This window comes from Hemitrygon akajei, chromosome 3, assembly GCF_048418815.1.
Source record: "Hemitrygon akajei chromosome 3, sHemAka1.3, whole genome shotgun sequence".
Lineage (NCBI taxonomy): Eukaryota > Metazoa > Chordata > Chondrichthyes > Myliobatiformes > Dasyatidae > Hemitrygon > Hemitrygon akajei.
In genome coordinates this window covers 107928942-107950402 of record NC_133126.1, presented here as the reverse complement: position 1 = coordinate 107950402, position 21461 = coordinate 107928942, and the positions used below count along the sequence as shown (strand labels likewise).

The 21461-nt window shown below is 44.5% G+C and overlaps 1 protein-coding gene across 5 annotated transcripts in view; it reads right to left on the bottom strand.

Moving 5' to 3' along the window:
* Positions 1-21461, bottom strand: part of ephb1 (EPH receptor B1) — a 649893-nt gene that overhangs the window by 416714 nt on the left and 211718 nt on the right. For all 5 annotated transcript variants that reach the window (XR_012098311.1, XM_073040563.1, XM_073040562.1 and 2 more), the window contains exon 3: positions 17352-18033. Coding sequence is in view for 4 of the 5 variants with exons in the window: in XM_073040563.1 (XP_072896664.1) it covers positions 17352-18033 (682 nt within the window). In the remaining variant the exon portion in view is untranslated. The remainder of the gene's footprint in view (positions 1-17351; positions 18034-21461) is intronic.

Sequence of the window (21461 nt, the reverse complement as noted above, 5' to 3'; positions counted from 1 at the left end):
AATAGCTAATTCTGCTCTTCTATCTTACGGACTCTATCTTAAGATGGAAGACTCTATCTTCTATCTTAAGGCTGGCCAAAGTAGTTGTGAATAGTGAAAGAGAATTTAGCTTGTTTGTGTAAAATTGCGAAACTGAGATTAATGGAAATGTGCTGGAGGTTCTATGGAGCCAGGCTAAACTGAGTAAAGATATCCATCAATGATGACCTAAATGAATGGCAGTTCGGCCTCAAGGGGCTGAATATTTAACTCCTGTTCCTCTGCTCCTAAGAAAAACAAAATAAGAAAGCACAAATCTCAGTGTAAATGCAGAGACTCAGTGACGACCATGAACATACCAAGACAAAAATCACAGAGGAGAAAAGTGGAATTAACAAAATAGAATTCCTTTTTCTTTCAATTATGAGAGTACTTCTGCCTTTCAAAATGCCAGCCTGCTCCTTGAAAGATCCCTCAGGGCATCTTGTTGGCAATTCTGATACAAATCCTTCCTTGCAATTTCTTAAAGTATACTGCAATCCTAGCAACTGGGTGTTGGTTTACAGTACAAGCTTTTAAATTTGTTTTGCTATTACATATGCCCAGTTAGCGCAGCAATAATAAAAAGTTATGCAGACTAATATCTACCAAAGTGCTGTTAGTTAGAAAATCAAAGGGGGAAAAAGGATTTTAATTCAGACCCATGTAGAAATTGTAGGGGCCCTGGCAGAGATATTTAAAACATATTTAACCAGGGGTGAGGTACTGGAGGATTGGAGAATAGCTAACATTGTTCCTTTATTTAAGAAAGGCTCTAAGAATAAACAGGGGAATTATAGGCCGGTGAGCCTGAATTCAATAGCAGTTAAGTTATTGAAAGGTATTCTTAGGGTCCAGATATACAGTAAAAGTATTTGTATAGACAGGAACAGATTAGGGATAGTCAACATGGCTTTTTGCATGGTAGGTTATGTCTAACCAATGTTAATAGAGTATTTTGAGGAAGTTACCCGGAAAGTTGATGAAGGCAAGGCAGTGGATGTTGTCTACATGGACCTTAGTAAGGCATTTGACAAGGTCCCACATGAGGGGTTGGTTAAGAAAGTTCAGTCGTTCAGCATTCAAGCTGAGGTAGTGTAATTGATTAGAGATTTCGGCTCACGTGAGAAGTCAGAGTGTAGGAGAAGATCTTTGCTCTCTGACTGAAGGCCTGTGACTAGTGGTGTGGTGCAGGGATTGGTGCTGGATCCATTGTTGTTTGACATCTACATCAACAACCTGGATTGTAATGTGGTAAACTAGGTTAGCAAATCTACGAATGACACCAATATTGGGGTGTAATGGGCAGCAAGGAAGACTATCAGAACTTGCAGAGGGATTTGGTCCAGCTGGAAACATGGGCTGAAAAGTGGCAGATGGAAATTAATACAGACAAGTGTGAGGTGTCGTACTTTAGGAGGACACTTTAATCAATATGGCTTTATGTGTGGTACGTCATGTCCAATGAATAGTATAGTTCTTCAAGGTTACCAGGAAAGTTGTTAAAGGAAAGGCAGTGGATAACATCTACACAGAAATTAGCAAGGTCTCTGTCAAGGACCAGCATGGGAGTTTAGTCAAAAACATAGAACATTGAAAACTGCAGCACAAAGTACAGATCCTTCAGCTCACAATGTTGTGTTGAACCAATTAAATTAGTAATCAAATGGCTAACTAATCTTTTCTGCCTACACAATGTCCGTATTCTTCCATTTTCTTCATATTAATGTGTATATCTAAACATCTCTTAAAAACGTTTGTTTCTGCCTCTACAACTACCTCAAGCAACACATTCCAGACATCCATCATGATCTGGATAAAAGGTTTGCTGCTCACATCTTCTAAAAATTACCCCCTCTCACCTTAAACACATGCCTTCTGGTATTAGACATTTCCTCCTTTGGTAAAAGATACTGTTTTTCCACTCTATCTATGCCTCTCATAATCTTATAAACCTTTATCAGATCTCCACTGAGCCTCCTCCACTCCAGAGAAAACAACCTAAGCTTGTTGAACCTCTCGTTATAGAACAAGCTTTCTAATCCAGGCAACATCCTGGGAAATCTCTTCTACACCCTCTCCAAAGCCTCAACATCCTTCCTATAGTGGGGCAACCAGAACTGTATGCAATCCTCCAGATGTGGCCTAACCAGACTTTTATAAAGCTGCAACATAACTTCCTGATTTTTGAACTGAATGGAACCACTAACAAAGGCAAGCAAGCTATAAGCCTTCTTAACTACCCTATCAACAGGTGTCAAACAAGAGAAAATCTACAGATGCTGGAAATCTGAACAACAAACACAAAATGGAGTTCCTCCAGCCACTTTCAGGAAGCTTTGAACCTAGATCCCAAAATCTCTCTGCTCATTAACACTGTTAAAGATCTTGTCTTAATGGTGTACTGTCTCCTTACTTTTGACCGACCAAGATGCAACACTTCACATTTGGCCATTAGCCATTTTCCTGCCTATATCTGCAACTGATCTGTATCACACTGCATTCTCTGGCAGTCTCTGCATGATCCACAACACTACCAATCTTTGTAAACTTACTAACCCACCCATCTAAATTTTCATCCAGGTCAGTTATATCAGAATCAGAATCAGACTTTAATCGCCAAGTACCTATGCACATACAAGGAATTTACTTCCGGCAGATGTTGTCTCTCTGCTCATAACAATAATAATGATAAATATAAATGAAAATATAAATTGTACATACAGGTAGTGCAATCCAAGTAATAGTTAGCTGAAAGTTAACCGGCAGTTAACTGTTCAGCAAAGTGACCGCAGTAGGGAAAAAACTTCTCCAGTGCCTATTAGTCTTAGTCTGGAGGGATCTGAAGTGCCTACCAGACGGAAGCAGATCAAACAGTCCGTGCGCAGGATGGGAGGAGTCCTTTATGATGTTCCCCGCCCTCTTCTTCAACCTGGAAGAGTACAGGTCCACAATAGAGGGCAGGGAGGCTCCAATAATGCGCTCCGCAGTCCTCACTGTGCGCTGTAGTCTGGTTCTATCCCGCTTGGTGGCGGCTCCAAACCACACAATGATGGAGGTGCACAGGACAGACTCAATGACTGCAGTGTAGAATTGCAGCAGCAATTCCTGAGGCAGACCGTATTTCCTCAAGGGCCGCAGGAAATACATCCGCTGCTGGGCCTTCTTCAAGATGGAGCTGATGTTCTGCTCCCACTTCAGATCCTGAGAGATGGTGGTTCCCAGGAACCTGAAGTTCTCCACGGTGGACACAGGGCTGCTAAGGACTGTGAGGGGAGACATAACGGGGGGATGTCTCCTGAAATCCACTATCATCTCCTTTGTCTTGAGCGTGTTCAGCTCCAGATTGTTCCGACTGCACCAGAGCGCCAGTTGGTCCACCTGCTGTCGATATGCAGACTCATCACTATTCTGGATGAGTCCGATGACGGTAGTGTCGTCTGCAAACTTCAAAAGCTTCACATAGGGGTTGGAGGAGGTGCAGTCATTGGTGTAGAGGGAGAACAGCAGTGGAGAGAGGACACACCCCTGGGGGGTGCCGGTGTTGGTGATTCGAATATCCGAGGTGACCTGTCCCATCCTTACCTGCTGACTTCTGTTGGTCAGGAAGCTGTAAATCCAATTGCAGAGGTCAGGTGGCACAGTAAGGTGAGACAATTTGGAGCAGAAGGTATGAGGGACGATGGTGTTAAACGCCGAACTGAAATCCACAAACAGCATCCGAGCATAGGTCCCAGGACGATCCAGATGTTGCAGGATATAGTGCAGTCCCAGGTTGACTGCATTGTCTACTGACCTATTTGCCCGGTAGACAAACTGCAGGGGATCCAGCAGGCTGCTGGTGAGGGTCTTCAGGTGGTTCAACACCAAGCGTTCAAAGGATTTCATGACTACAGATGTCAGTGTGACAGGTCTGTAGTCGTTCAGTCCTGTGATGGTGGGTTTCTTGGGGACCGGGATGATGGTAGAGCGCTTGAAGCAAGTTGGAACCTCACTCAGCTCCAGAGATCTGTTAAAGAGCTGAGTGAAGATGGGAGCCAGCTGATCAGCACAGGCTCGTAGACAGGAGGGGGAGACCCCATCTGGGCCTGGAGATTTTCGGGTCTTAAGTCGCTGGAACAGTTGGCATACTTCTCCTTCGCTGATTCTAAGCTGTGATCCAGGGGGGCTGGGCAGAGATGGTGGGGAGGTGATTGCAGTGATTGGGGGATGAGTGCCAGTGAGTGATGGTCGAGGGAAGGCAGGAAGAGAGACCGAAGAGGGGGAAGGGACAGGTGTAAGATGGACCCTCTCAAATCTACAGTAAAAGGTATTAAGGTCGTCAGCCAAAGCTTTGTTAACCTCAGCAGAGGTTAACATCACAAACAGCAGAGGTTCCAGCACCGACCGATCCCTGTGGAACTCCACTAATCACAGACCTCCAGCTCAAATAAGTCCCTTTAACCACTTCCCTGTCTTCTACGTGCCATCCAGTTCTGAATTCAAACAGCTAATTCACCATGGACCCCATGCATCTTAATCTTGTGGATGAGCCTCCCATGAGAGACCTTGTCAAACACCTTACTAAAATCCATGTACACAACGCCCACTGCTCTATCTCCATCAGTTTTTCTCATCACCTTGTCAAAAAACTCAATCAAGTTAGTAAGACATGACATGCCCCATACAAAGCCATGCTTACTCTCCCTAATTAGGCCATGGATGTCCTAGTGCTCATAAATCCTATCCTTAAGAATCTCTTCAGTAACTTCCCTACTACTAATGTGAGACCCAATCATCTTCAGTTTCCAGGATTATTATCGAAAATTGAAAATTGAAAATTGGCTGGCTGACAGGAAACAAAGAGTAGCGATTAACTGGTCCCTTTCAGAATGGCAGGCTGTGACCAGTGGGGTACCGCTCAAGGTTCGGTGCTGGGACCGCAGCTGTTTACAATATACATTAATGATTTAGATTAAGGGATTAAAAGTAACATTAGCAAATCTGCTGATGACACAAAGCTGGGTGGCAGTGTGAAATGTCAGGAGGATGTTATGAGAATGCAGGGTGACTTGGATAGGTTGGGTGAGTGGGCAAATATATGGCAGATGCAGTTTAATGTGGATAAATGTGAGGTTATCCACTTTGGTGGCAAGAACAGGAAGGCAGATTACTATCTAAATGGAGTCAAGTTAGGAAAAGGGGAAGTACAACGAGATCTAGGTGTTCTTGTACATCACTCAATGAAAGCAAGCATGCAGGTACAGCAGGCAGTGAAGAAAGCTAATGGCATGCTGGCTTTTATAACAAGAGGAATTGAGTACAGGAGTAAAGAAGTCCTTCTGCAGCTGTACAGGGCCCTGGTGAGACCCCACCTGGAGTATTGTGTGCAGTTTTGGTCTCCAAATTTGAGGAAGGACATTCTTGCTATTGAGGGAGTGCAGCGTAGGTCCACAAGGTTAATTCCTGGAATGGTGGGACTGTCATATGTTAAAAGATTGGAGCGCCTGGGCTTGTATACACTGGAATTTAGAAGGATGAGAGGGGATCTGATTGAAACATATAAGATTATTAAGGGATTGGACATGCTGGAGGCAGGAAGCATGTTCCCGCTGATGGGTGAGTCCAGAACTACAGGCCACAGTTTAAGAATAAGGGGTAAGCCATTTAGAACAGAGATGCGGAAAAACTTTTTCACCCAGAGAGTGGTGGATATGTGGAATGCTCTGCCCCAGAAGGCAGTGGAGGCCAAGTCTCTGGATGCATTCAAGAGAGCGTTAGATAGAGCTCTTATAGATAGAGGGGTCAAGGGATATGGGGGGAGGGCAGGAACGGGGTACTGATTGTGTATGATCAGCCATGATCACAGTGAATAGCGGTGCTGACTAGAAGGGCCGAATGGCCTACTCCAGCACCTACTGTCTATTGTCTATTATCCCTGGTTCCCTTCTTGAACAACAGAACAACATTAACTTCTAGCCAGTCCTCCTGAACATCGTCTACAGCAAGAAAGGACAGGAAGAGAATTACTGGAGTGGATGAAGGAAAGAGCATTTCAGTTGTGAGCTTAAAACATAGCAAAAAAAATTTAAGAGTAGATCTGAGAAGAGATAGTGATTGGTTCAGGCAGCATAAACAGAAGGAAAGCATTCCAATCACAGATGGTTCAAGGACTGAGCATACAGGTTACAAACTTGAGCAAAAGATAACAAGGTTTAGAAATGTCTTAATACTTGGGCAGTGGTTATGATCTGAGTTCTCTCAGCAAGGGGATGGTGGAAACAGAATTGTTCATGGCCTTCAAAAGATAACTGAATGGTAGCTGAATGTTAACTGAATTTGTGACAGAGGAATTTGCAGGGGAATGGTACAGATAGTGTTGGCACAGTGTTAGAACATGATGTATTGAACAGTGCAGCAAAGGGACAGGCCCCTCAGCCCATCATACTGTGCCAAATTAATTTAACTAATAATGCCCAATTCCTTCAGCCTGCTCACATTCCATATTCCTCTGTTTTCTACATATTCTTCTGTCTACCTAGAGCCTCTTAGACACCTCAACTGTATTTGCCTACACCACTTCCCTTTGCAGTGCATTCCAAGAATCTGCTACTCTGTGTAAAAAAAAAATACCCTGCGCATCTCCCTTGAACGTACCCCTCTCACATTAAATGTTTGCACTCTATGGCCCTGGGAAAAAGAGATCAGCATTATCTATGTATATTTCTATACTTTATCTATGCCTCTCATAATTTTATAAATCTATAGGAGACCTCTCCTTAGTCTCTGCTGCTCCGGAGAAAAGAACCATAGTTTGTACATCCTCTCCTTATAGCTATGCCTTCTAATCGCAGCAGCATCTTGGTAACCATCTTTCAAACCTCTGACATCCATCTTGCAACAGGGACAACCAGAATCAAATGCAATACTGCTGATGTCATTTGATGGGCAGAGTAGCCTGGTTCATACCGTGATCCAGACTTTGTGACCCAGGCTTTTCCTTTTCCTGTTGTCCTATCATGTAGATTGCAGAATGAGTAGCTACAACACAAAGAAGTTTCTTGGACAGCACTACTGAGGCAGAGGGTCAGATGGGTCATCCTCTAAAAAACAATCTCCCTGAAAGAAAGGCCGTGTCTGAATGATTCTGAAAGTAGGTCTCTCACTGCAGGACAGCTGCTTATGTGTCTGAGTGGGTTTTGTTTGAAAAGAGCCCCATCTCAGCCTCAAATGTTTTGCTGAAAATGTGTCAGACAGCTTTTCAGATGTGCCTTCACTCTGTTCAAAAAACTAACACTTGCCTTTTCTTTGCCTCCACACACCATTCCTGCTTGTCATTCATAGCTCACTCTAATTACATCGCGTTAATTATTGTTCGCTGTCCAGAAAGAGGGGCAAAATCACAATGTGTATTGACTTCCCTGAAAGCTTCGCATTCTCAGCTCAAATTATTGATTGAATCTCCCCTCCCTCCTCTCCAATTTCAAGTGCTACAAACCACCTGCTGTAGAAATTCAAATGAGACTGGATGGAAAATAGAAAATAATAATATAAGAAGCTTGTGTAGCCAAGCACCCCAACCCCCATGCAGCACCCTTGTACTCTGAACATGGGCACAGGGTTCCACTGAGTGAAGCAAAGGCTCAAGGACGTTCAGCAAAATATCTCAGCATTTCAGTCAGGTTTATTTTCACTGTTCCGCATGTCACAAAATTTGCTGTTTTGCAGCAGCACTACAGTGCAAAGATACAAGAAATGCAAAATAAATAGATAGTGCAGACAATGAATAACAAAATGGTTCATGGACCATTCAAAGATTTGTTGGCTGAAGCTGCTCTTAAATCACTGAGATTGGGTCTTCAAACTGTACTTCCTCCCTCATAGTGGTAACGGGAAGACAGTTGGGGAGGACGTTTAGAGAAAGACGCCACCTTCTTGAGGTACTGGCTCTTGAAGATGTTCTTGATGGTGAGGTGGATTGTGCCTTGATGGATCTGGTTGAGTCCACAACCCTCATCAGTCTTGTTCAATCTTGTGAACAGGAGCCTCCATACAACCAGTTAGAATGCTCTCCACCAGACATCTGTCGAAATTTCCAACAATCTCCGGTGACGTACCGAATCTCCTCAAACTGTTAACATGATTGCATCAAAGCATTGGGCCCAGGATAGATCCACTGAAATGTTAATACCCAGATACTTGAAGCTGTTCATCATTTCCACCACTAACCCCTCAATGAAAACTGATGTGTGTTCTTCCAGCTTCCCCTTCCCGAAGTCCACAAGCAATTCCTTGGAACCTGACATTGAGTGTGAGGATATTGCGACGCTGTTCAACCAGCTGATCCATCTCACTCCTTTTTATTGTTTAACATTCAACAGTGGTCTCATCAACAAATTTATAGATGGTGTTTGAGCTGTGCTTAGCTACAGGCATAGAAGTAGAGCAATGGGCTAGCATGCATCCTTGAGGTGCATCGCTGTTGATTATCAATGAGGAGGTTGGGGATCCAGTTACAAATCCCCAGGTTTTTAAGCTAATCGATTAATACCGGGGGCTGATGGTGTTGAAGGCTAATGGTGTTGAAACCTGAGGTATATTTTGCTGTTGTCTAAGATTCCAAAACAGAGTGGAGAGCCAGTCAGATTGTAGAGCTTTTGCGAAGGTAGGCAAATTGCAATGGTCCAGGTCCATATATAGGTGGCAGTTAACTCTAGCCATAACCAACCTCCTAAAGCACTTCATCATGGTAAATGTGAGTGCAACTGAGCGACAGTCATTGAGGCAGCTCACTCTGCTCTTCTTGGGCACTGGGATGATTGCTGCCCTTCTAAAACAGGTGGGAAAGTCACAGCACAGAAGTGAGAGGTTGAAAATGTCCTTGAGTACACACCGCATTTCCAGTACTGGCCACAACGTATGCCCCATTGCAGAGTGCTAATCAACACACACTAAACTGAGGAGGAATTCAGCGGCATCTACAGAAAAAAGAGTAAACAGTCGATGTTTCAGGCCGAGACCTTCATCAGGACTTTACTGTCCTAATAAACAGCACAGCAGGACTCCAGCATACACATTTTCCTCATGCTGCAATGGCACACATCTTCAGAATCATTCAGGAACCAAGTAACCTCTATCTTTCACATATCTGGACTGTATAATTTATTCCACAGTGAATTCTTCTGCTGCAGATATCAGATGATTACTTCAATTACCTGAACAGGTAAAACATACTCTTCTGTTCCTACTGTAGTTGAGTAACGCATAGAGAATAAAGATACCATCAGAACCAATAACTGATTAACACGTTGACTGCCAGAAGACACAATTGCTTTGGTATTACCACTCTTTCTGCTCATGCCTCTTTACCGAGCCTCCACTTTCCTGCACTAAGAACCCATGATTACCATTTTCTATTACTTCAACAGAAAGGTATTTACTGTATTTACAGATCTCTGACAAACATCAGTTCATATGAATACACAGTGGGTGAACAGCACCAGAATATTATATAGTACTTCAAGCGTGGCTACGGATTGAGCCAAAATCAAGGCAACAGAAAATGAACTGCTGGGATTCCAAACCACGAATTCCTGTTTAAAGAACTATATTTATTTGGAAGCAGTGACCTCTGGCTTGTGAGAGGAATTGATTGTTTTTAGTGAGTTGGGATTGAAATAAATAGAATCAGGGCTTGATACACAACATTTGCTGTATGGTGTGTTGAAAACCTCAATAATCAAACACTCAAACTTCGTAAGAGTTGGGTGGAAAAGGCTGGACCATGTAATCTCTACTGAAATTCTGCGGTAGTACCAAGGAAGTGCAGCACTGCCTTTGATGAGATAATATGCAGGTTAATCTCAAGCAAGAGGAAATCTGCAGATGCTAGAAATCCGAGCAACACACACAAAATGGAAAGGATCATGAATAATGGATAAAGGATAATGAATAGGACTTTCTCTCAAGAAGCCTGGAAAGGAAAAGGAAGAAGATGTTTTGGTTGAACAATCCATATGGAGAATTATGACTATTTATTAGTCTTCTCATACACCACACAGTTAACGTGATGTCATTCAGTTCCAACCTGATTAATGTATAATTAGACTACAGTCATCCAGTCACCAAACCAAATTTTCACTCTGGAGTTCCCCCACCCATCTTAAAACAACAATTTACAATGTCATATAATTGAGGCTTTTTGGTTATTATGAGCTAGGGGTCAGGTAAGAGGACCCATAGAGCACCATAGAGCAAAGGTTAGAAGTAGAACCAAGGCACAGATCGGTCATGATCAGACAGTGTGGTGGGGATGGCAATATGTTAAATGGACAGCTCCTGCTCTCACTGCTACCTCCTTACATTCATTCATTTTTACCAACCCTTCCATTTTTGTCTCCCTGCCCCCAAACAATAAAGCTTAACTGCCCTTTAAAAAAGAAGTTTTGGCACTTTAATTTGGTGGAATATTATGTACTTGGAAGTCTTTAAACCTCGTTCCCTGCTTTCCAGACTCAACACACCAAAGGAACCAATTCATTTGCTATATTTAATACCACATGGCTGAATTAAAGTGACTCCCTGCCCACCACATACTAGTACTATTTGTACTGAGAGAGGGAAGTGGAGCTATGAAAAGGACTTTACTGAGGTTGAGCATGCTTAATGAAAAAAAACATGTCAAAAAGGCTCATAAAATGCTGTTAAAGCAAGTCTGTCAGCCAGAGGGCATAATTACTGTATGTGATAACTGTCAAGTCAACTGAAGATACAAAGACTTTCTGTCTGGCAAGCGAATGCATAAAAAGCAATACTTGCATAACTGTGTGCAACTTGACAAGTGTAAGACGAGTTGAAATGAGTAATAACATATTCATTGCTTTGCCTCATTCTGTGTTCAGGCTTGACTTTAGTTTAATTTAGTCTCCAAATTTAAACCCCTGAATGCAGGCAGTTATATTTTAGTTCAACATATCTGCAACACTCCCCCTTCTTTGACTATATTAGTGTACATAGTTGAATTATTTCCTGCTATGTTAATAGTGCAGTTTTGAAGTCTTCCACAGGTACAGATGAATGTAATCTAATTCTGTTTCAACAAAATGGCAGGCTATAATTATTGTCTCAATAAAGCCCAGAAGAGGGAACATATCTTTGATTGGTATATATCTGCAAGACAAGGTTATCACAGACATTCCTGACAGTTTATAGACTTTGACCTCTCTTTCCTCCATACAACAGTGCCTGAGTCACTTTAATTCAGCCATGTAGTATTAAATATCTCAAATAAATTGGCTGTCCTTGGGGGAGCTTCAGGCCATATTAAGGTACTGTGTTGCTCTGTATAAACAATGTAAATAGGACACTCATACACAATGGTGGGGCAAAACGATTCCTTTGCAATGCTTACAAATCACTAGTATTGTCGTCATTCTTCACTCCTCCAACTCTTCTTCTCCTTTCTTTGTCAGACCTGATGAAGCGTCTCAGCCCAAAAAATGTCAACAGTTTATTTCTTTCCATAGATACGGCCTGACCTGCTGAGTTCCTCCAGCATTTTGCACGATAGGCTTTTTCCCCTCCGCCTTCAGATTTCTGAACGGACACTGAAGCAACCCGTGAACACTGGTGCACTATTAATGGCCTCTTTTTACATTACTTATTTAATATTAAATATAGATCTCTTATTGCAATTTATTGTATTTTTATTTATTGCACTGCACTACATTGCAAAAAACCTTCACAGCATTGAAAAAAAACCTTGGAAACATTGGATAAAGCATGGTAGCCTTGAACAAAAACTGGAAACTTTGAAAAAGAACTTAAATGTTGAAAGAACACTTCTAAACCTTGAAGTTGTGGAAACCTGGAGGACCATGGAGGGCCACAGAAGACCTGGAGGGCCATGAGAGACCTGGAGGACCACAGGAGACCTGGAGGTCATGGAGGGCCATGAGAGACCTGGAGGTCATGGAGGGCCATGAGAGACCTGGAGGAACATGGAAAGCCATGAGAGACCTGGAGGTCATGGAGGGCCATGAGAGACCTGGAGGGCCATGAGAGACCTGGAGGACCATGGAGGGCCACAGGAGATCTGGAGGGCCATGAGAGACCTGGAGGGCCACAGGAGACCTGGAGGTCATGGAAAGCCATGAGAGACCTGGAGGACCATGGAGGGCCACAGGAGACCTGGAGGGCCATGAGAGACCTGGAGGTCATGGAAAGCCATGAGAGACCTGGAGGACCACAGGAGACCTGGAGGGCCATGGAGGGCCACAGGAGATCTGGAGGGCCATGAGAGACCTGGAGGGCCACAGGAGACCTGGAGGGCCACAGGAGACCTGGAGGGCCATGAGAGACCTGGAGGGCCATGAGAGACCTGGAGTGCCATGAGAGACCTGGAGGACCATGGAGGGCCACAGGAGATCTGGAGGGCCATGAGAGACCTGGAGGGCCACAGGAGACCTGGAGGTCATGGAAAGCCATGAGAGACCTGGAGGACCATGGAGGGCCACAGGAGACCTGGAGGGCCATGAGAGACCTGGAGGACCACAGGAGACCTGGAGGTCATGGAGGGCCATGAGAGACCTGGAGGTCATGGAGGGCCATGAGAGACCTGGAGGAACATGGAAAGCCATGAGAGACCTGGAGGTCATGGAGGGCCATGAGAGACCTGGAGGGCCATGAGAGACCTGGAGGACCATGGAGGGCCACAGGAGATCTGGAGGGCCATGAGAGACCTGGAGGGCCACAGGAGACCTGGAGGTCATGGAAAGCCATGAGAGACCTGGAGGACCATGGAGGGCCACAGGAGACCTGGAGGGCCATGAGAGACCTGGAGGTCATGGAAAGCCATGAGAGACCTGGAGGACCACAGGAGACCTGGAGGGCCATGGAGGGCCACAGGAGATCTGGAGGGCCATGAGAGACCTGGAGGGCCACAGGAGACCTGGAGGGCCACAGGAGACCTGGAGGGCCATGAGAGACCTGGAGGGCCATGAGAGACCTGGAGTGCCATGAGAGACCTGGAGGACCATGGAGGGCCACAGGAGATCTGGAGGGCCATGAGAGACCTGGAGGGCCACAGGAGACCTGGAGGTCATGGAAAGCCATGAGAGACCTGGAGGACCATGGAGGGCCACAGGAGACCTGGAGGGCCATGAGAGACCTGGAGGTCATGGAAAGCCATGAGAGACCTGGAGGACCACAGGAGACCTGGAGGGCCATGAGAGACCTGGAGGTCATGGAGGGCCATGAGAGACCTGGAGGTCATGGAAAGCCATGAGAGACCTGGAGGACCATGGAGGGCCACAGGAGATCTGGAGGGCCATGAGAGACCTGGAGGGCCACAGGAGACCTGGAGGACCATGGAGGGCCATGAGTGACCTGGAGGACCACAGGAGACCTGGAGGGCCATGAGAGACCTGGAGGGCCATGAGAGACCTGGAGGTCATGGAGGGTCATGAGAGACCTGGAGGACCACAGGAGACCTGGAGGGCCATGAGAGACCTGGAGGGCCATGAGAGACCTGGAGGGCCATGAGAGACCTGGAGGTCATGGAGGGTCATGAGAGACCTGGAGGACCACAGAAGACCTGGAGGGCCATGAGAGACGTGGAGGTCATGGAGGGCCATGAGAGACCTGGAGGACCACAGGAGACCTGGAGGGCCATGAGAGACCTGGAGGTCAATGAGAGACCTGGAGATCACGGAGGGCCATGAGAGACCTGGAGGACCACAGGAGACCTGGAGGGCCATGAGAGACCTGGAGGTCATGGAGGGCCATGAGAGACCTGGAGGTCATGGAGGGCCATGAGAGACCTGGAGGACCATGGAGGGCCATGAGAGACCTGGAGGGCCATGAGAGACCTGGAGGACCATGAGAGACCTGGAGGGCCATGAGAGACCTGGAGGTCATGGAGGGTCATGAGAGACCTGGAGGACCACAGGAGACCTGGAGGGCCATGAGAGACGTGGAGGTCATGGAGGGCCATGAGAGACCTGGAGGACCACAGGAGACCTGGAGGGCCATGAGAGACCTGGAGGTCATGGAGGGCCATGAGAGACCTGGAGATCACGGAGGGCCATGAGAGACCTGGAGGACCACAGGAGACCTGGAGGGCCACAGGAGACCTGGAGGTCATGGAGGGTCACGAGAGACCTGGAGGACCACAGGAGACCTGGAGGGCCATGAGAGACCTGGAGGTCATGGAGGGCCATGAGAGACCTGGAGATCATGGAGGGCCATGACAGACCTGGAGGACCACAGGAGACCTGGAGGGCCACAGGAGACCTGGAGGTCATGGAGGGCCACGAGAGACCTGGAGGTCATGGAGGGCCATGAGAGACCTGGAGGACCATGGAGGGTCACAGGAGACCTGGAGGGCCATGAGAGACCTGGAGGTCATGGAGGGCCACAGGAGACCTGGAGGACCATGGAGGGCCACAGGAGACCTGGAGGACCATGGAGGGCCACAGGAGACCTGGAGGTCATGGAGGGCCATGAGAGACCTGGAGGACCATGGAGGGCCACAGGAGACCTGGAGGACCATGGAGGGCCACAGGAGACCTGGAGGACCATGGAGGGCCACAGGAGACCTGGAGGACCATGGAGGGCCACAGGAGACCTGGAGGACCATGGAGGGCCACAGGAGACCTAGAGGACCATGGGAGTCCTGGAAAACCTTGACAATATTGAGAACTTTGAGAACTGGGGACTGTTAGACCTGGAAAAAGCCCTGAGACCAGTAAAGAGCCTTGAACATAGACTAGAGAAACTCGGTACATGGCTTTGTATTCTTGAGGCATATGGAACATAGAGTTTGGAACATAGAGTTATAACGTAGTCCTGAGAATAGATGACATTTTTGGTGGGGTCCTTCTGTCTCAATGTGTGCTGGCAACGTCAGAACCCAAGTGCAGACAAAAGACAGACTCTGATGTAGAGTCAGCGAACAGAGTTTATTCATAAGAATTCCAACAGAACATTGGTGGCTCGGCCAAGCGGCTCCGCAAAATGTAACTTTCGCAAAACTAGGATCCTGCGATTAGTGCTAATCAGACATCTGCTTAAATAATACAAATAACATGGAATCCCTGAGCCTATCAAAATAAACCTAACAAGTTTAAGCAAACAACACCAGGAGACTGCACTACAAAGTACAAGTCACTCGAGAAAAAACACCAGCTACTCTAAACGATTAGCGACCCTCTTAAACAACAATTAATCATTTCAGGTGTTCAGAACCCAACACACTTCAGCTTCCCACACAATCCCAAAGAGCTCATTACAGATTCTGATTTGGTAGTCATTTAACTTGGAGTATGTATATATACACAGGTAATGAACAGGGATTATATATATATATCCACCATCTTTGAATATCATGAGTGTTGAAAGCAGTCATGATGGTCAAAGTCGGGGAATATATTCCTGAACAAACGTGGTCCAAACTGAACACCTAAGGAACAATAGCTGAAGGAATAGGCTGGGAAAGAGGACTTCCACTTCAAGGAACACTGGAATAGGAAGAAGTTGCCCCTGCCAAGGTCAACATTCTGGAAAAATAATGGAGAGGAGAAACCAGCTAGAAATTCCTGCCCATTTAGAATCTCAGAAAGGAATAGGTTGCTGAAATAGAGTAAAAGTTAGCAGTGCTATAATTGAGTGTATTCTGCACTACAACTTGATGATGGATTTCCAGGCAAAGGGCTTTAACATGATAAAAAGTGCTGTGTAATAGTAACTGAGCGACCTCTTGGGAACTCCAGGAAAAGTGAAAATGGGAAATGTAAATTCACTATAGCAGGGAAAGAAACAAACATGAATAAAATGTAACTCTGGGAAGTACAGGATGAGATATGTGGCCCAATGAGTTTTCATAAAACTACAAAATAAATTACACACAGAGATTCAGTTTTCTGGGTAAGGTATGGTGGTTGTCATGACTTTGAATTAAATAGACCTGTCTATATGGTTTTCAGGGAAGAAAGCAAACAATGGGGAAAAGAAATGACAGTTGTAATTACAAAGAATTTATTTCTGTGATGAGAAGTAATATTACTACCTATAAGTATGAATGAAAACATTATCAATAGAATTAGGATCTAGGAAATGATTTCACTTTGCTGTGGGAGTTGTGTATCTAATGGTATTTATTTAATAGCAGTCATTACACAATTGAGTTTAATATTGTGTTTGAAAGGAAGAATAGTGTTTTAGCAATAAAAATTTAGATCTAGGTAAGGATGCTTTCAATAAGACGAGGCAGAAGCTATCTACAGTAAAAAGGGAAAATCCATTCATGAGTGAAATGACAATGCATCGGGGAATGGAAACAAATAAATCAGAATGGTCAATAAAGCAATATGCAACTAGAGAAACTGAGGCTTTCTAGAAATAAACTGTGCATCATGTCATACTCACTTCAACAGGGTAAATATGAAAAGGCTGTTCCTGTTGATACAAGATAAGTGGTGATAGGAGTTTTCAACTTGGAATTACAGTATACAGACATATGGGGGGGGGGAATAATTTAGAGAACATGGAGGAAGAATGGGGGGAGAATAACTGATTGGATCACTCTAATGAAGAATACTAGAATCAGGCCATTTGCCCCCTCTTGATTCCACAATTCAATTAGATCTTTCCTTCATCATTATTTTCCAGTACTAACAGCATCTCTATAGATTTCCTTTAGATCTAGCAAAACATCAATCACCCTCCTGAATGTATTCAGCAACTGACCCTCTGTACTCTCCTGGGTGGAGTGCTCCATTTCTCAATACCTTCTTCTCATCTCAGTCATGAATTATTGACGTCTTATTTTGAGACTATTGGCCAAGTTTCGGATACCACAGCCAGGGGAATAGTCTTCCTTGCACATAGCTGCTCCTCTTGCATAAGTATGCTATCCAAAGTGCATTATAAACCATATGGTATTATGACATTGGGTCGAATGTTAATGATGCAATACAACTCATACAGTATAGTAACAATGTACCAAACTTCATAAGTGCACAACATAATATATCCATTATATGTTACATATGCTGTACACGCAAAGGCAGAATGTAAAGAGACATAACTCTCAGAAGACTATTCTGCTTGAGGCAATTTCATTCAGTATAACCCTGCCATACTTAGCACCATGGCTATTACACAATCCTAAATTTGATAGGTCTTATGATGAGCCCTTTCAAAACAAAACTGGAGCTAAACCACTCTTTGCCATCAGATAGTGCAGCATCACTGATTAAACAACACCCAAGAGTGGCAAGAAAAAGTAATCAACACACTTTCACTTCCTCTCACCCTCAAGAGCTAAGGGAGTGAGGTGTAGAAATGGCACTCACCTCTGCACGATGTGGTCTTTTCAGGCTCATACCCTGCCTTGCAGGTGCAGCTGCCAATGGGCACCATCCATTCTCCATCACCGTTACAGTACAGTTTGATAGGCACATCGACCTCCTCAGCATTCTGCACACAGGTCCCCTTGGCTATGACCAACGAAGTGCTCTCAGTGCCCGTCATGGTCTCTGCAAAGGTGGCATAATTCTGAATGATACTCGGGCACTTTTTGAAAAAGACACGGACAGAGAGCAGAGACATGCAAGCTCCATAATCCTGGAAGGCCAAGTAAAATCCATTCTTGCTTAGCGGCCCAAAGCTACGGACCTCAGTGTTCACTTTCATGAGCCTGCCACCAAAGTCCACCTGGGAGAAGCTCTCATCTGCGGCGATGGTATCTACCTTAAGATAAGGCATCTCTGTCCACAGTGCAGCACCTTTGATGGTTAGTCCAGAGTCGGTCTCATAGTAATACAGATTGAATGTTTCTTTACAAGAGCCTGGGACATTTGGGATGCTGCTGCAGTCTCGTACTGTAAACCTCATCTCCACATAAATGCGTTGAGCCCCACGCCGGTTAACGAAAGTTGTCCACAGCCAATTGTTCTGGTTGGACTCAAAGACATTGCACACCTGGTAAGTACGAATGGTATTGAGATTCTCATCATAGCCGCTTACCTCTTCCCACTGCAAGTTAACAAGAAACAAGAACACAGGTTATTAGTTCACTAATATCAAGATCAAAGCTGGAACTTTCTCAGGTTTACCCTCATCATATTCTGTAGTGAACACTGAAACACTCACTCACAAACAGGTTCCTCTTTTAACAAGAGGTTCTCCCCAAGACCACTTCTGTCAAGGTGGGAAGTGGCAAGATTTTTAAGGATTACTGTTTTGAGAAAGGGCTTGCTGGGTAACTATCAGTGTTCTTCCATGTAATTGCTTTTGTTTACCTGCATGAGCGTTTACAACTCTGTGATTTACACACAGATGCACAAGTTCCAAATTTGTAGTGAATAAACTTGTTATGAACAGACTGCTGGAGGAGTTCAGCAGCTCGAGTTGGGGAGAAGGACTGTCGATGTTTCAGGTTAAAGTTGTACAACAGGAGTAAGAGTGAAGAAGGGCAACGGCCAGTAGAAGTGGAGATGAGAGGCCTTACATTGTTGGTAAACTTTTTTTTTTTGGGGGGGGGTAGGGTACTGGATGATGGGCAGACCAAGGCAGGGTGGGGGGATGAAATTGGGAGATGGAGTTGAATACTCTTTGTGAGCAAGAGAACAAAGCTAAGGCAGCTATTGAGGAATGATTTTCACCATCAGAGAGGGGGATGTTAGGAGGATGGTGAAAACTTGGCAGCGGTTGAGCTGGGGCAAGGTAAGGGTCAGAAGAGGGTAATGGGAGAGGGGGTCAGGGAGGTAGTGTGCAGTGGGTGGGGGGTATTTGGTTTTGTGTCTCTAAAAACTCAGTGTTGTTTGGGCATAGCAGACTCCTAAGGCATGGTCTTAATCTGATGCAGAGCTTGATGGGGATATTCAACAGAGGAAACAGAAAATGAGATGCAGAGAGGAGTGGTTCAGTTTGCCAGTCTGGCGGCAAAGCAGAGGAAAAGGTGGCTAGAAATGGAGATGTGCAGAAGTCCTCAGGAAGATGAGACCAAAGAGGGATGAAGAACAGTGGGCTCAATACTTTTCCAAACTGACCGCCAGCACAGCTCAGCAAGTAGGAGGAGCCGAGGCATTTGTGATGGAATTGGTTAGGAATCTTGCCTGTTAGCCAAGGCCTGCCTCACCGAAAGTTGAAGCAGTTGGCCAAATGTAGCCAACTGTAGATTAACATCAACCCAAGAGTTAAAGTACAAAGAGCTCCATAAATTATCCTGTGCATTAAATGGTTAACTGAGGTTAGATATAGTCATTGAAATTTCATCGAACAACCACATTAGAAATTGTCTGTATTGATGGAGGATTTTATAAGGTATCAGTTGTACTCTCCTATTGTTTACTTAGTAAACAGTTTATGCCTGTGTACACACTGCCACCTTCTCAAGGGAAGTCAGGGATGGCCAGGAAATGCTACCCTTGCAGCATTGCCCAGATGCCTAGAGAGAAAGAGCTTTGTCCATTTCAGGCAGAAGCATCAGTACGATATCTGCTTCCTGCAACACAACAGCAATCATTAAGGTTGTTACATACCATGTGGGTATCTTGTGACTGTCACATGACCATGATGTAATTGAGTCTCTGCTGGGCATGATGTAATGGTCTTGGGATGGTGGAATGATGTAATTTTCCCGCCAGTGAGAGGTCATGTGATGGCCTGTTTCAACAGGTATAAAAGGAGAAAGCCTTGCTGTGACGCAGGCCAGTTCGTGGTTTAATCCGTCAGTGACTCCGTTATGCTGCGTGTTCATCTCATGACGCAGTTTTGTTTTAAAGTGGAGTTTTACTTTCTATTGTAAGTTGTGCCGGCAGATTTTAAAACCACTGCCAGTTTTGGTTCCTACCCTTGCAGTCCAGTTGGACAGTGAAGAATTTATTGAAGTATGGAAAACCCGAAGGTTCGAGAAAAGTTGGTGTCGTCAGTGGTAATACAGGATCAACCTTATTACATCCTCATTCGGAAGGAATTAGTAACCTGCATCCGAGATAGTCCCTGCTAAAAGAGCAAAAAGGACTGGAACAGGGTTATTCGCCAAGGAAAGGTCAGTGCCTTTAAGCCGTTTAATTTCCTTCATCGTAAATCCTTCGGGCAAGGCATATTTGAGCTAGGATCGGCAGTAACGTCACGTCAGTGAGGAATTCGTTACTTCAGGAAAGCCTCTACTAATTGACTGTATAAATCATTTGGACTTCTGCATTTATCACTTTAAGAACTGTTCGAGTTGCCGTATAGCAGTTAACTTCCAGTTAAGTTAGTCGTTTGTTTACTTTTGTTTTTTTTTTATTGAGCAGTGTTTAATAAACATTTTATTTGTTTATAAAAACCTGTCTCAATTCTATATTCATTGATGCCGTACCATAACAAGGTCGCAGGGTGCAAAGGAAGCAGAAACTCTGACACGTCTCAACCAAATATTTGGTAAGAATGAAAAACTTCACTTTTAAGGTTTTTAAGATAATAGTCATGAGTGTGTCACCAATGAAAAGCCTGATGGGATTCGTGTTCTTTATGGGTCAATTATACCTAAACTTAAACAGTCACTCTAGAATTAAACGGTAATTGTATTTAAATCCAATAATTAAAGGAAGTCATACTTAATATAAGCCTCATACTTCTGAGAGCATTTAACAATCCTTCAAATACTTTGCCGTTGATGGAGCTAGAGGTTTTAAAGTGAGTTTTAAAGGTTTTAAATCCAAGCTGCCATAAATATATAATGCTGGTATTTGAAGACAAATTTTCCTCTGGCAGTGAGCACAACAGGGTTTATTTTGAGCGAATGTACTGCGCACCCTATTCTGATTCAGAAATATATTGTACATCCTTCATCATCACTAGTTATAAATCCTGCATCTTCCTCTCCAACAGCACTGTGGGAGCATCTTCACCAAATGACTGTGGTGCTTTCAGACGGTGGCTCACCACCATCTTCTCACCAACAGTTAGAGATGGGCAAGAAATGGTGGCTTTTCCCACCATTTACCCACGTAAGTAAATACCTGAAAGAAAACAGTGTGTGTTGTGTCTGCAAACTGTCAAGTCTTTGTTTGCAAGACATAACTGGAAACTCACCAGATTTCTCAAAATTATTAAAGACACTTTTTACTGGAAGCTGTTATTATGAACACTGGTTTCAGAGTTTGTTAAATTCAAGAATTCTTGTGGAAATGAACATAACTCACATCTCCAATCACTAACATTGTTTTCACCAACTAGCAACAACATTTAATATTGAGTAAAACTTTGTTATTACTATTTAATTTAAAAACCTATGTACTTCTTTTCTCTCTGCATTCAGTTGGCAGTGTCCAGAGGTTTGTCTAAGTCCCTGAGAAACCAGGTGATCCAAGAATGTCAGCAACAACGTGAGAATTCTGGTTGCTGCATTTTCAGATACATACTAGGGGTGAGACTCAAAACCATCAAGCCTGCTTAAACTCATGAATTTCTTC